General features: G+C 38.0%; 2 protein-coding genes across 5 annotated transcripts; one reads left to right on the top strand and one right to left on the bottom strand.

Moving 5' to 3' along the window:
• Positions 1-6: 6 nt before the first annotated feature.
• LOC129412653 (transforming growth factor beta-1 proprotein-like) lies at positions 7-6609 on the bottom strand. Its single transcript, XM_055166866.1, has 2 exons — positions 5036-6609; positions 7-613 (listed from the first exon to the last, which is right to left on the bottom strand). The coding sequence occupies exons 1-2, from the start codon at positions 5364-5366 to the stop codon at positions 312-314; spliced, it is 633 nt and encodes a 210-aa protein (XP_055022841.1). The 5' UTR covers positions 5367-6609; the 3' UTR covers positions 7-311.
• Positions 6610-6677: 68 nt separating this feature from the next.
• LOC110163583 (cyclin-dependent kinase-like 1) lies at positions 6678-12574 on the top strand. 4 transcript variants are annotated; one of them, XM_055166865.1, is made up of 11 exons: positions 6678-6807; positions 7841-7910; positions 8246-8419; positions 8538-8656; positions 9529-9601; positions 10034-10124; positions 10451-10651; positions 11247-11329; positions 11402-11458; positions 11672-11821; positions 12097-12574. In XM_055166865.1, exons 3-11 carry the CDS (start codon positions 8252-8254, stop codon positions 12190-12192), a joined length of 1038 nt encoding a protein of 345 aa, XP_055022840.1. In that variant the 5' UTR covers positions 6678-6807; positions 7841-7910; positions 8246-8251; the 3' UTR covers positions 12193-12574. The 4 variants fall into 4 exon arrangements, with proteins under 4 accessions (XP_055022840.1, XP_055022837.1, XP_055022839.1 ...); XM_055166862.1 differs by having other exon boundaries at positions 8535-8656; XM_055166864.1 differs by lacking the exon at positions 6678-6807 and adding an exon at positions 6857-6983 and having other exon boundaries at positions 8535-8656.
• The last annotated feature ends 370 nt before the right edge of the window (positions 12575-12944 follow it).

Genomic DNA, 12944 nt, shown 5'->3' with positions numbered 1-12944 from the left:
GACTAAATTAAAGCATTATAGTACAGAAAAAGTTTGACCAGACTCTCACTTGGCCTGGAGGAGGGCCTCAAACTCTTTATGTCCATGGAAATGTTCTTCCTTTGGCTGTATTTAAAATGGCATGAAAACATTTCTATCTCTTTGGAGAATGTTCCAAAATATGGTATTAACTTTATATTTCCATCCAATCATGCATGTCACGTGCCCCCTCCAGGTAGTTACAGTGTTAATTTAAGGATTTCACTGTTGGACATGGGTTTGATAATCATTATGTCCAAATTGCATGCTAATCATAATGTTAGACCATACCATTAAATTAGATTTAAATTCTTACTTTTGTCATTTAACCAGCTCTGCAGTGTCTCTGTGACATCAAAGGACAACCACTTGTCTCTCATGTCATTTATCATGAATCGTGATGCTAGGTAGCGTGCATGGGAATCTACTCCCTGGTAGAGCTCAACGCGCTGCTCATTGGGGATATTCGTGTTTTTGATGAACATGCGCAGCTCGGCCGTGGTGAGCAGCCGATAGTCTCCCACACTGTTCCGTATGTCCGTCATGTTGAAGTACATGGAGACACGATTGGAGTTCTTTGTTGTCTCATTGTTGCCTGTGAAGGAAGAAAATTTAAAGCTGTAAATCGAACAAATATTTTCATTCATTCAACTCATCTCTGTATTTGGGTTGTAAGAGTGTAAGAAAGAAAGATGCCATTTCTGTGCTTTATACCAGTATTGGTCTAAAGTACAGGAGAATCCAACTTTTAAATTAGGTATCATATTAAAAAGCGTCCTTTGGAGTTTCCCATATAATTGTACCAACAATGCAAGAATACAAACCCATGTGTTTCAGAAGGATGAAAAACTAGGATTGTTGCCATAGCAACTGACGTTTAAACCAATCTTTTGGACTGCAAAAAGTTCTCAGAAAAAAAAGCATGAATAAAACATACTCTATATTTCAGTGCAACAGCTTTGTCATAATGCTGTTTTCAGACCTCATTAAAATTACAAACCTAAATTGTCCAAAACACAGTCTAAATGTTTATAGAAACTGCATCATTTTGCTTGTTCATTAAACATAATTAAGCCAAATAAGACAGATTTTTCTTAAACTGCTGTTAAATTCAGTAACGGGGGTGGTTAACTCGCCCACAAAGTTGTTTTACTGTAATGAGACTTTATTTCTCAGTTTGACCATATCTTGACAGCAAGAACATTCCTTCTGTAAAGTTTGATGAAAACCAGAGCCAAGTTAGGCCTTTGGCTCCATAAATTTACCATTGCTATATTAAAGAAGCATTAAGTGCAATAAGCTAAGTGTAAGAGGAACCTGTTTAAAAAGAAAAAATACAAGCAAGGCCAAAGAAAACATAAAGAATTGCCCTTATGTGAATGTAGCATGTGTATATATTATATATATATTTCTGTTTAGTGACCAACAAAGGACAACAAACTGTTCAGTTACAAGTATTGGCAAGTTTTAGCAAAGCACCATCTATCTCAACATGCTGCAAAAAGTGCTGATTGAAAATAAAATGAAAAATAAACAAACTTTTGTGGTAATTTTTCAAATAATAAAGTAATATCTATGCAGTTTTGTGGACTTGAGGAGCAAATCCACAAAAACACCTTGTGAATGTAGCATATGTGCTAGAGGGGCAAGGTGTTTGGGGTATACAGAAATTGGAGATTGGGGTGTGAAGGAGCCCAAGACTTTTCACTATGCCTCAGCCTGTCAACAGCACATACCTCAAATCCAGGAATTGCTCACTTACTGACAGTGGCTACACAGCAAGAGTCTACTACATACTTGTTCTGCCAAGACGGTACCAGGATCCTCCACATCCCAGCTGCCTCTATCATTTATGAGCTCAACCATCTGTATACATAATGTACTGTATGTAGTCTATCCCTTGCAGTAAAACTGACACAGAACTGAAAACACCTAAGGGAAAGAACATGACATTTTACTGGTTTCACCCCATATACGAGAAAGTGCATAGATAGTCACACAACACTGTACTGAGTAGCAGAGTAAAAGATGTGTCAAAGAGGTCAAGCTCCGTGTGAGTTTAAATGAGTATAAAAATGTGTTAAGGGTTAGAGAAGTTGTTGCAAAACAGGAAATAAGATCATTTCCCTCTGAACTACATTGGCTGCACTGCAAAAGACTTATCTGCACTTTACATATCATATCAGTCTATGAATATAACATAATGCTATAGTTTCTTAAATAAGGTCACTATTTACAATTATATATTGTTAGTACTATTAGTAATTTTAAAGAGGATGTATATATATATTTATATATCAGGTATATTTAATTTTAAATATTTGGCAAAGAGGATTTTATTTCTGGTTTAGAAACACAAAAACATTTAACTTTTACCTTTTTTTTCTACTGGTTTGTAGAATTTTTATAGCCTATATCACGATTTAATTTCGATTCATGCAGTTACCATCATTTTAAGCCAGTAAGACACAACTTAAGTCATATACTGCCTCTGAGAGTCCACACTTCACTGTAATTAGTTAAATCCACCTGTCAGTTAGAGTTTTTTATTTTTTTTTATTTCCATATCACCCCGGTCCAGACCGAAGTACATATGGTGGAGTATTTAAATTAATTCTGTTCATTTTACTCAAACAACATTAAGACAAATATATTCTGAGATGCTGCTTGAGGCAAAAAGTTTGAGACTGTATTGCGCATAAGTAATGTCCTATATTGGTCTAAAGTGGTGCAATTTAGGGATGGATAAACAGTGTGGGGTAAGGATAGACTGGTGTGCACTATCTTGGGTGTGGAGGGATTTGTGTTGTCGAATCAGGGCCTATGGCAGGTAAGCCCAGGACAGCTGTTGTGGCAGGTACGGCGTTAGCTCTGTAATTACCCGAGGGAGGGACCAGATTCCTGCACCACGCTAAATGCTGCCTCCTTGATACGCTCAGCTCCACCTTACAGCCCACTCATCGATCACTGGGTTTATCAAAGCTTTTACATGTAACAGTTACATGTGATGCAACTGTCTTGTTTGGCAAATCAAATGCAAATCTAAGATTGGGATTAATTTAATTGGAGCAAATTTCCTGTGAAAGGAGAACATCCCCTTTACTGAGATGGAATAGGAATGTAGTGTTATTTTGTAATCCACCACACAATTAAAATGATGGACTAATGCTAATAACTCTCAAGTGCTTTCCACAGATGTGCACCACCCTAGACTATATCAACAGAGCATGTGCCATACTTTTACAAGACAAAAGCTTTTAGAACACATTTATCGAAGACATGTAGCTCTGTGGGTCTTCTACAGTGATTAATAGCCCTTCACTATTAATAATTAATTTACCAAATCTAGTGTAGTTATTTGTCTGATATAAGTTCTGATATAAGAATAGTAAACTATTTAAGTTTAGAGTTTTTTTGGAAAGACAAAGAGCAAACTGAAGCTAACCAGAAATTAAAATCACGTTGGCTATATTCTACTACCAGGGGAATATTGTGAAACCCTAAACTAGAAGTAAAATAGTTTTATAAATAATCGTATTTAATTTGTTTAAACGAGTTACTGAAACCCTAGCCTAAACATAACCAAGCTACAATAGCAAATAGCCATCGGACTGGGCTGGGTGTTTCTGGCATTTCCACAGAGTAAGGAAGCACATGCTTCCCATGGGCATCACTAGCACCGGAGCCACTCTATCAGCGAGCTTTCCTTCCTGTTACGCTGCCCTGTCACAAACATGCACTGGCTATGACCACACAAAGAAAAACAGGAGAGTGAAACAACATAGAAATGAAAGATAAATATTAAGTATATAAACATGATCATGGGCATAGCTGGGATGAAGGCCTATTGAGAACAAGTGGCAGGGTTAGTATGGGAGAATCCAAAGCTCAAGTTACAGGAAAACCCCATTTCCCTGAGGGAGAGAGGCCGGAGAGACAGACAGCAGGGTGAGGGTGAAGGAGTTTATTCACGTCTTGTCTCATCTGAGCTTTGTTTGGCTGCTCGTCCTTTGGTTTTCATCTGAGCAGAACCAAATCCTGCCACTTATTTTGAAAGCACCTTTGTTCTCTCCTGGTGCTGCTGATTCCAAGTAATGGTTCATCCACTCACATCTCTTTTGAAGTGGTGGATAAGACAGGGATAGTGTGAACGCCTGCCTCTCGGGGAGTAGTATAGGCATGTACAGAACAATTGAGCTAAGAAAGAGTGAAAAAGATATGTTTACCGTCAGAGTTCTCCTTACACACAATTATTGCCATATTTTCTGTTGGCTGAACAAACAGCACATGTACTCCAGCCAGGAGTGATGTTAATAAGCAGTAAAAATGCCATGGATATAACGAAACCCACTCAAATCTTCAGTCCAGATGTAACAAACTAGCCCTGCTAACTTGTAACGCCTGTGAACTTTGAACTCTGGAGCCTGCCTGAAGATATTGGGATGAGATGAGAAATGTTACACATGTTTTGGAATTTTGGCTCTTTTTAAAAAAGACCAGGGATTACTCATTTGGGCAGGAGCAGCTGTAAAGTAAAGTTTATGTAATGACATTTGCAATTAATTATAGGCCAATTTCTCATGACAAAAGGTATCTGAACTTTGATTAATCTTAAAAAAAAAAAAAAAAAAAAAAAAAGACACATGTTCAATTTGGTTAATATTTAAAAGGAAGCATAACCCATTTCATCATCATCAGAATCATAATTATTTTTTACAGTAAACATATGTGAAAGAACTAAACCATCTGTCCTTGATGCTGTAGTACTGCCATAATGCTACAACTTCACACTCAATTTTAATACCAGAATAAAGGCTTGTTATCCAACATAACCTTTTCCAATACAACAAATGATCATTTAATGTCATTTTTGCACATAAGAGACAATACCTTGATTAGTATTTGGATATACTTTTTTTTTTTTACCATCCTAATACAGTGAATATTTTTGGTCACTTTGTCCAGCCCAGCTGCAGTTAAAAAAGTTGTAGTTCTAATGTATTTTCTTTGTACTCACTAGTCATGTTGAACTTGTGAAGCACCTTGGCGAAGTACTCCTCCTCCTCCTGCTCAATGAAGATGTCAGTGGGGGCCTGTGGTTGCTGTTCCTTTAGCAGGTCCTTAGTGCTGTTGTAGAGGGACAGTAGTGTGCTCGGGATCTCATCCTGGTCTCCATCCTGCTCCGGCTCCGGTTCTTTGGGCAGGCGCAGTTTACTGAGAATCTGGCTTCTAATCGCCTCTATGCGCTTTTTCTTCACCATCTCCTGATCTAAAGTCTTACATGTTGACATAGAATTGACTTTTCCTACAAAGTACACTGCCATAATGATCATAAAGAGGACCTTCATGGTGGCGTCCAGAAAACAAATGCACCAATTGACTTTTTAATTCTTTCTCAGCTACTGCCTTCTTCAACTTAGGATGCTTAGGGAACAGTGAATCACCAAGAAGGAGGTGTTACTGACGCAAGGTGTTTACATATAGCAGAATAGTCAAAGCAGTGTGGAGAGTCCCAAAAAGTTCAGTGACCCAGGTTGGCAAATTGTGGCAGTGCAGTCCGCTGTAAAAATACTTCCTCTGTCTTCATTGCATGGGAGCAGGTGGGAGAAATCCTATGAGTTGGCAGACAGGCTTCAACTGATGAGGCAGTTTGTGACTCAACCTCGCAGGTAACACAGTGACGTCCCAGACAGTGAACCATGCCCAGAGTGGAGCTGTCAAATGCTACTACAAAGCCTGGCTGAATGTCATATTGTGCAATGAGAGCTCAATTCTATCATCTTGAACGTGAATCTTATAGTTGTTTTTAGGCTGGTTCCACACAGTATTAACCCAGCAGAATAAAGTCAGACATGGCTCAACCACATTATCACAAATTTAGTCCAAGATATGATTTTTTTTTTTTTTATCGTGTACATGTGTTTATCATAGCTTTTAGTTTCTATTTGAAGTTTTATCAAATGACCTCTTGAATTTAAAGGTCAGATAAACTTCTCAGGGGACTTGAGTTAAATTAGAGGCGATCAAATTTCCACTTGAGAGAATTTAATCATATCAGTTTCCACAGCCGTCACACTACGCCTGTTATTAAGACAAGTGTCAGGAAACATCTGACATACACAATGCCCCTGGCTGTGACTACCTCTTTTTAGCATAACAGCATGTGATCTGTGTGCAGCTGTATTTGTACAAAAGGACTCTCATTCAAGTCTCACTGTTTTTGTTTGCACTATATGAACACGTTTAATTCTACAGTTCTCTGAAATTCGGCATTAAATTTGGCACAACTTATCTTGAGGACTTCCAGTGATCAGGCGCAGTAACCCCAGCAGTAGCAGTCTCAGTTAGCTCACACTTGTCCGGGTCAGCTTTGTGTCAGTGCCCTCTGTCCATGGATGTCTCTGAGGTGCTGTATTCTCCTCTGCAGCTTCTTCCTCATGTGGAGCTCCTCTCTCTGCTCCTCTGTATTTAACTCCCTCGCTGCCTCTCTCCTGGAGCTTGTCAGAGCTTGCTGGTGACAAAGTGATTTGTGGGCGCTGTAGGCTTAGATAACTTTTCCTTTACACTCTCTTGCTCTGCCTCGCTCTCTTCCTCCCTCCCCCTAACTCCTCTCTGGTTCCTGTTACTGGTCTAATAGTGTGGGGAGCTCTCTCCGCCCAGGAAATGAGGGTAACGGCCGCAGTGTAAAACATCTGCTGTTTAACATAGATCTTCTCTGCTCCTGTCCTCACTAAGAAGCACCAGCTATCTGTAGAGAGACACTTTGTCATATTAACTATACTCTGCTGAGTGAGTACACAAGCTTTGCATGGCACACTATTATTGGACAAATTTACATACTGGATGTTCCCCTCAGTACAGATAGCCCCCCAACACCCCAAAAACATCTCTCTCAGGATAAGTGAGCTAAGGAACTTTCAAAACCATGCGATGCACTGGTCCTTTGTTTTGGGTAATGGAATAATGTGAGCTATTTTGAATGCAAATATCAGAACAATAGCTTAGTTTTTTTTTTTTTTTTTTTTTGTCTGTTTGTTTGTTGTTTGTTTTTTGTTTTGTTTTTTCAAATCTCAAACAGCATCAGATTTTATGACGATTTAATTGTTTAGTGACTGGCTGCCAACTGTACATTGTTGCTGTAAGTAGGCCCTATTAGCTACTAAGTTACAAAGTAGGCCTATAACCTAATTTATTGGTCAATGATACATTCATGACACCAACATTAAACATAAATTGTTGCTAATAGGCCTACTAAATTACAGATGGTGAAATAGTAAAAATTACTTTCCAAGTGAGTAATGACGCCTCTTCATGTCTCCCAGTTGTTCTTCGCGGTCCACAGTGCCATCTGGTGGACATGGACCTAAGTGTAAAAACAAGAAAATAGCATACTAACAAAACTATGTAAATTCGCCTGTTTTGTTATTAGACTGAAAGGGACTACAGTTATTTTCTCTGACAACACTGTTCATGATTCGTCGCGTGAAGTATTAATTCATTACCTCCATTATGTCAATCTCAAATCGCACAAACACACAGAAAGTCCCATCAGGCGCGCTTACCTGCGGTTCACCACCTGTCGGAAATGGCGTTCTCCCTGGTAACCACGTAAGTTTGTCCTTGTGCGTCTTGAAACCTGCGTAACGTGTGTGGTGAATTGTCCTTCGTATTGCGCTTTCAGGCGCTCGAGTCTTTTCTCCCTGTGGCCAAAGTGGCAGAGGGGAGCGCACACGTAGTTGTGCTGTCGAGCTTGAGCTAAAGTGGATAAATTATTTGTGGAATATGAAAAATAATAAATGATGAAGACTGAATCTACATTTAGATGGTGGGTAAAATCTGGAGTGCATCCTGGAAACTGGCGACGCACCGGACGAGGATAAAGCACGCATAAAGTGAGTGAACGTTAAGAACGTTATACTGTCATCAGTAGGCTTTGATAATGGCGCACACATAGATTTGGAGATTTTTTTCTTAAAACCCACTCAGTATCAGTTTAGACTACCCTATTAAGAAATGGGCTATTTATCCGTTTATTTTATCAGCAATGCATTTTATTATTATTGTTCATTTCACCTTAAAGATGCTATATGAAAGTAGTTTTAGTTAAACCATTTATGTGAAGTACAACTATATATATAATCATTTTGGCGAGAGTGCATCTGGTAGACGAGTAACATAGGCCTACTACTGAATGTTTCAAAGTGGTTTTAAATTTTATATTTGCCAGCTGAAAATGGAGAAGTATGAAAAGCTTGCCAAAATCGGTGAGGGTTCCTACGGTGTAGTGTTCAAATGCAGACACAGAGACACCGGTCAGATTGTTGCCATCAAGAAGTTTGTGGAATCTGAAGACGATCCAGTCATTAAGAAGATTGCATTGAGAGAAATACGCATGTTAAAGGTACGGTTGTGTTTGTAGGCCTATTTTAATTTGCTCTTGTGACAGTTTTCGTAGTGATTTAGATCCTAATTTCATAATTTATTTTTTAAAATAGTTTCTGTCTCTGCATTTCTTGCAGTTAAAACATGTGAATCTGGTGAACCTACTGGAGGTGTTCCGGAGGAAAAGACGGCTGCATTTGGTCTTTGAGTTTTGTGAACAGACCGTCCTCAATGAGCTGGACAAACACCCCAGAGGGTAAATTTTACTCTGTCCCTGAGTGCATGGGTTAGAGATTATAATGAAGTCTGAGAAGTTAAAGAGTTACTAACAGTATGGTGTGTACAAGTTTGGATAAATATGAAATAACTTAATAACTCTGTTGTTTTGTTGCTTATCCTTACTATAGATAATCATTTAATACATTTTATTTTGCACATAAATATGCAAATCATACTTGAATGTTAATACATATTTATTTATACAGCTCTGACTGACAAATTTAGAACCTTAAAAAGGTGGGGTCTGTTCAAAATTACATTTATAATTAAACATGAACAGTACCCAATAATTCAAATTATTGAAAGTGATGACTTTAATTTGCATATAATGAAAAACTAAATTCTGTATCTCAAATAAATATACAAACAAATATAAGCAATCTTTTGCATAATCATTACCTTCACAATCTAAGTAAATCCTTAACATATTCACCTATCTTATCCATTTTTTCATATTTAAATGAATTTATGCTTAACTATATACCTGCAATGAAAAGGCAAAGATTAAAATTATTCATGCACAGTTTGCTGTGGCTGTCCCTGCATAATGTCCCTCCATTCAACACAGTGCCATTGCTTGTTTCTATGTAAATGTCACTGTGAGCTGTCGCCTCTGCAGCCATGTTTCTTTTCCCACCAGCGAACTACAGAAACTCTAGCTGCTCTTGGAAACAAAGGCACTGTTGCCTCTAGTGACAGGCCTAAGGTTACCCTGGCCATCAGAGCAACCAGAGCAAAGAGCCACTTCTTCTTTTCAAAATACTGAAATAATGGATGTGACCTGACGTGATAGCACTTAATAGTATTCTCCCAGTGTTTTAAATGTAACTCCGCTCTTGGTCTGCACAGTGTCCCCGAGGCCCAGCTCAAGAGTATAGTGTGGCAGACTCTCCAGGCTGTCAACTTCTGCCACAAGCACAATGTATGTATTACATTATTATTTATAAATGATATTATATTATAAACAACAACACATACCACAGTGGTATTATCCTAGGTCTGCTTTTATAAAACGAATGTACTGTTATCAATCATGCCTCTTGATTCTAAAATGTTGTTCACACTTAAACATAGTAAACATATTAAAAATACTTTAACATGTGGAAACTATAGTATAGTACAAAGCATCTCTTCACTGTTTTCTTTAAGGTCCCTGTATAATAAACTAAATAAATAAGCTGTTACATGATATCTATTTCCATATTGATTTTTAACCAAGAATATAAGAATAAAAATCTGCCATTTGCCTTGTATATTACTTATATGGTCATGTTTTGGACTAATCATGTAAAGACCAATATTGCAAATAGCTTGCCCTTTTCTCACTTTTTTCTTTTATTGAACTTTTTCACAGTGCATCCACCGTGATGTCAAACCAGAAAACATCCTTCTGACCAAAACTGGTGTAATCAAACTGTGTGACTTTGGCTTCGCTCGGATCCTGAGTAGGTCACCCAGAGAGCAGTGCATTTATGAGCATTTAGAGTTAATGTGCCACTGATGACTTATTCAGCAAGCGCCTTATATCAGCTCCTACTACCTCCTCACTTTCAGCGTTTGAGCGAATCAATTGCATAGGAGGGGCATTGAGCCAGTTAGTGCACCTGTGTGTGGCGTGTCTCTGTTTACCCTCACTGCCTTGGGTTTCAGTGTTATGTTTCCATACCTTAACATGAAGACATTCAGTGAGCCTTGTAATCCCTTTCTCTACAATGTACCTGCTATTTAGTGTCTATTATTCAGTATTCCCTGTTTTTTCTTTGTGCTTAAGCTGGGCCGGAGGATGACTACACTGACTATGTAGCAACGCGCTGGTATCGAGCCCCTGAGCTGTTGGTGGGGGACACTCAGTATGGGGCTGCTGTGGATGTTTGGGCTCTGGGCTGTGTCTTTGCTGAACTTCTCAATGGGAACCCCCTCTGGCCTGGGAAGTCCGATGTTGACCAGCTTTACCTGATTCAGAAGACTCTAGGTATCAAACACTGCCAATACTACCAAGGTTGAACAATAGTTACAAATAATTATGAGTTCAGTGTACCCAAATGCGATTGTAACAATTTAAGGAAAAATTAGCTTATGATTTACCTTTATGTGTACATTACATAACATTGCCTTCTCCCACACTGGGCAGGCTGTGTTCCTATGGAATAAAAAATATATATATTATAATAAAATTTGTTGGGAAATGCTCATACATTAAGATTGTGCCTACAAAAAAAAAAAAAATTGACAACACATAAATCATTATAAATATCTTTAGTTTCTGCTTTTATCTTTTTGTGTATATAGCTGAGAGATGTATTTGTATTACCATATTTCTTTTCTTTCTTTTTTTTTACTCATACATATACATTTATATAATTATGTCTTAATAATAATAATAATCATCTCAGTCTCTAGTTATTTTTGCTTTACTTATTATTACCATTTATACTTTTGCTCATTGTTATTATTATATATTGTGATGTGCAAGCTACTGCGTCTAAATAGTTTCCCTTGTGGATCAATAAAGTTTGTCTAAGTCTATTAACATAATTTATTAAAACATTGTCTTTTGTCCATACCAGGTGACCTGATCCCCCGACATCAGCAGGTGTTTCGGTCCAATGTTTTCTTCAATGGAGTCAGCATTCCTGAACCAGACACTACAGTAAATGTTTGAAAACTGGTGTATGTTACTATGAACTTTTAATTAATTTATATTTTTCTGTATCAAACTCAGGAGCCCCTTGAAAAGCGCTTCTGTGGTGTTTCTGCTAGTGCCCTCCAAGTAATGAAGGTGTGTAAACAATCCATCAGTTCTCCCTTTTTGATGATTAATAATGTTTATAATGCCTGTGGTTTAAGCATTAAATGTTTAAATTCTCATAAAAAGTATCATGTCTTTTTACATTTTAAGTATAAGGTTTTGATGACAAAGTTACAAAAGATTGCTCAGTAACATATGCATTGATCACACATATATTCTGTGTGTGTTTGTGCATGCGGACAGTCATGTCTGGTGATGGATCCCTCTCTGCGGCGGTCATGTGAGGAGATCCTGGAGCTGCCGTACTTCCAGGAGGAGGCGGCAAACTGGGCCAGAGACACAGATCGCCCCGGGAGACGCCACGACAAGGGCTCCAGGCGCAGACAAGCAGGGGTGAGTTACATGGTCCTAATGAGAATGAAGTAAGATTGATATTCAAATCTATGATCCCTCTGTTACAATACAGTATATTGTATTGATATTTGTTACTAAAATAGTCTTTGATGATGTGATGAGACTTGCTGTTAATGCATCATGATGCTGACCATAAATCCATCCAAAACAACAATATCAAATAGATTTGGAGTCTGTTTTTGTATTTCTGCACTTGTAGCATGTCCAAATGATGGAAACACTGAAAGTACTTATCCATGTTTTCTTGTTTTTAGGCCCAGTACCTGCCACAGTTACCACACTGCAATCTCTCTCCAGCACCTGATATAAAGAAACAGGTGAAGCATAAATATCATCTCCCAAACATCTAGATTTAAAAGACAAAAAGAATTTAGCTTTATGTATGAACATTCTTTAAGTCATTACAAAAACAATAACTCTCCTAACATACAATATCAACCCATTTCCTTATTGGCAACAGGCACATTTCAGTAAAGTCATGAAGATGTTTAAATGCCACAGATGTGCCATCCTCTATTGGCATGCTTTATGTGCACTAAGAGCAAATACTTTTATCTATATGTAATTACTAAATACATAATTTGTGTTTATAGAAAATACTTTATATTCTGCACTACTGTATACTTGGGCATCTCACATAAGTGTAATGTGAAACAATAACTGTAATGCGTGAATAGCCACCAGTGTGGTGTTTTTGTTTACCATTTGCAATTAAAACATCTTCTGCTTCTACTGAAGACTAAACTTTGTATTTAGTATCATGCTTATTTTAGTACTGTATTTGCATCCAAGCAAGCAATACATTGGTAGTTGGGACAAATGCCATCCATCTTGTTATGGGTCACAGGGAGCTGGAGTCTTTCCAGTGAAACAGGTAATGAGCTGGCTTAACAACCATTTTGTTCAATGGTGCCTTTATGAAAGCTCCAGAATATCCTCACAGACTGATTGAGTAATATAATGCTTCAAAGCACTGGTCTTGACAATGATCCAATGATGCATAGTGGCTTCTTTAGCGCGCTAGGATTCAAATTAGCACTCTGACAAACTGACACTCTAGCTTGATTGATCACCACTTTAAACTGCTCAGATTACAGCCTTT

This window comes from Boleophthalmus pectinirostris, unplaced genomic scaffold (genome assembly GCF_026225935.1).
Source record: "Boleophthalmus pectinirostris isolate CB_2022bp ecotype Guang Dong unplaced genomic scaffold, ASM2622593v1 HiC_scaffold_9, whole genome shotgun sequence".
Classification (NCBI taxonomy): Eukaryota; Metazoa; Chordata; class Actinopteri; order Gobiiformes; family Gobiidae; genus Boleophthalmus; species Boleophthalmus pectinirostris.
Note: the sequence above shows the minus strand (reverse complement) of the source record. Positions and strands in the feature narration are given on the sequence as shown.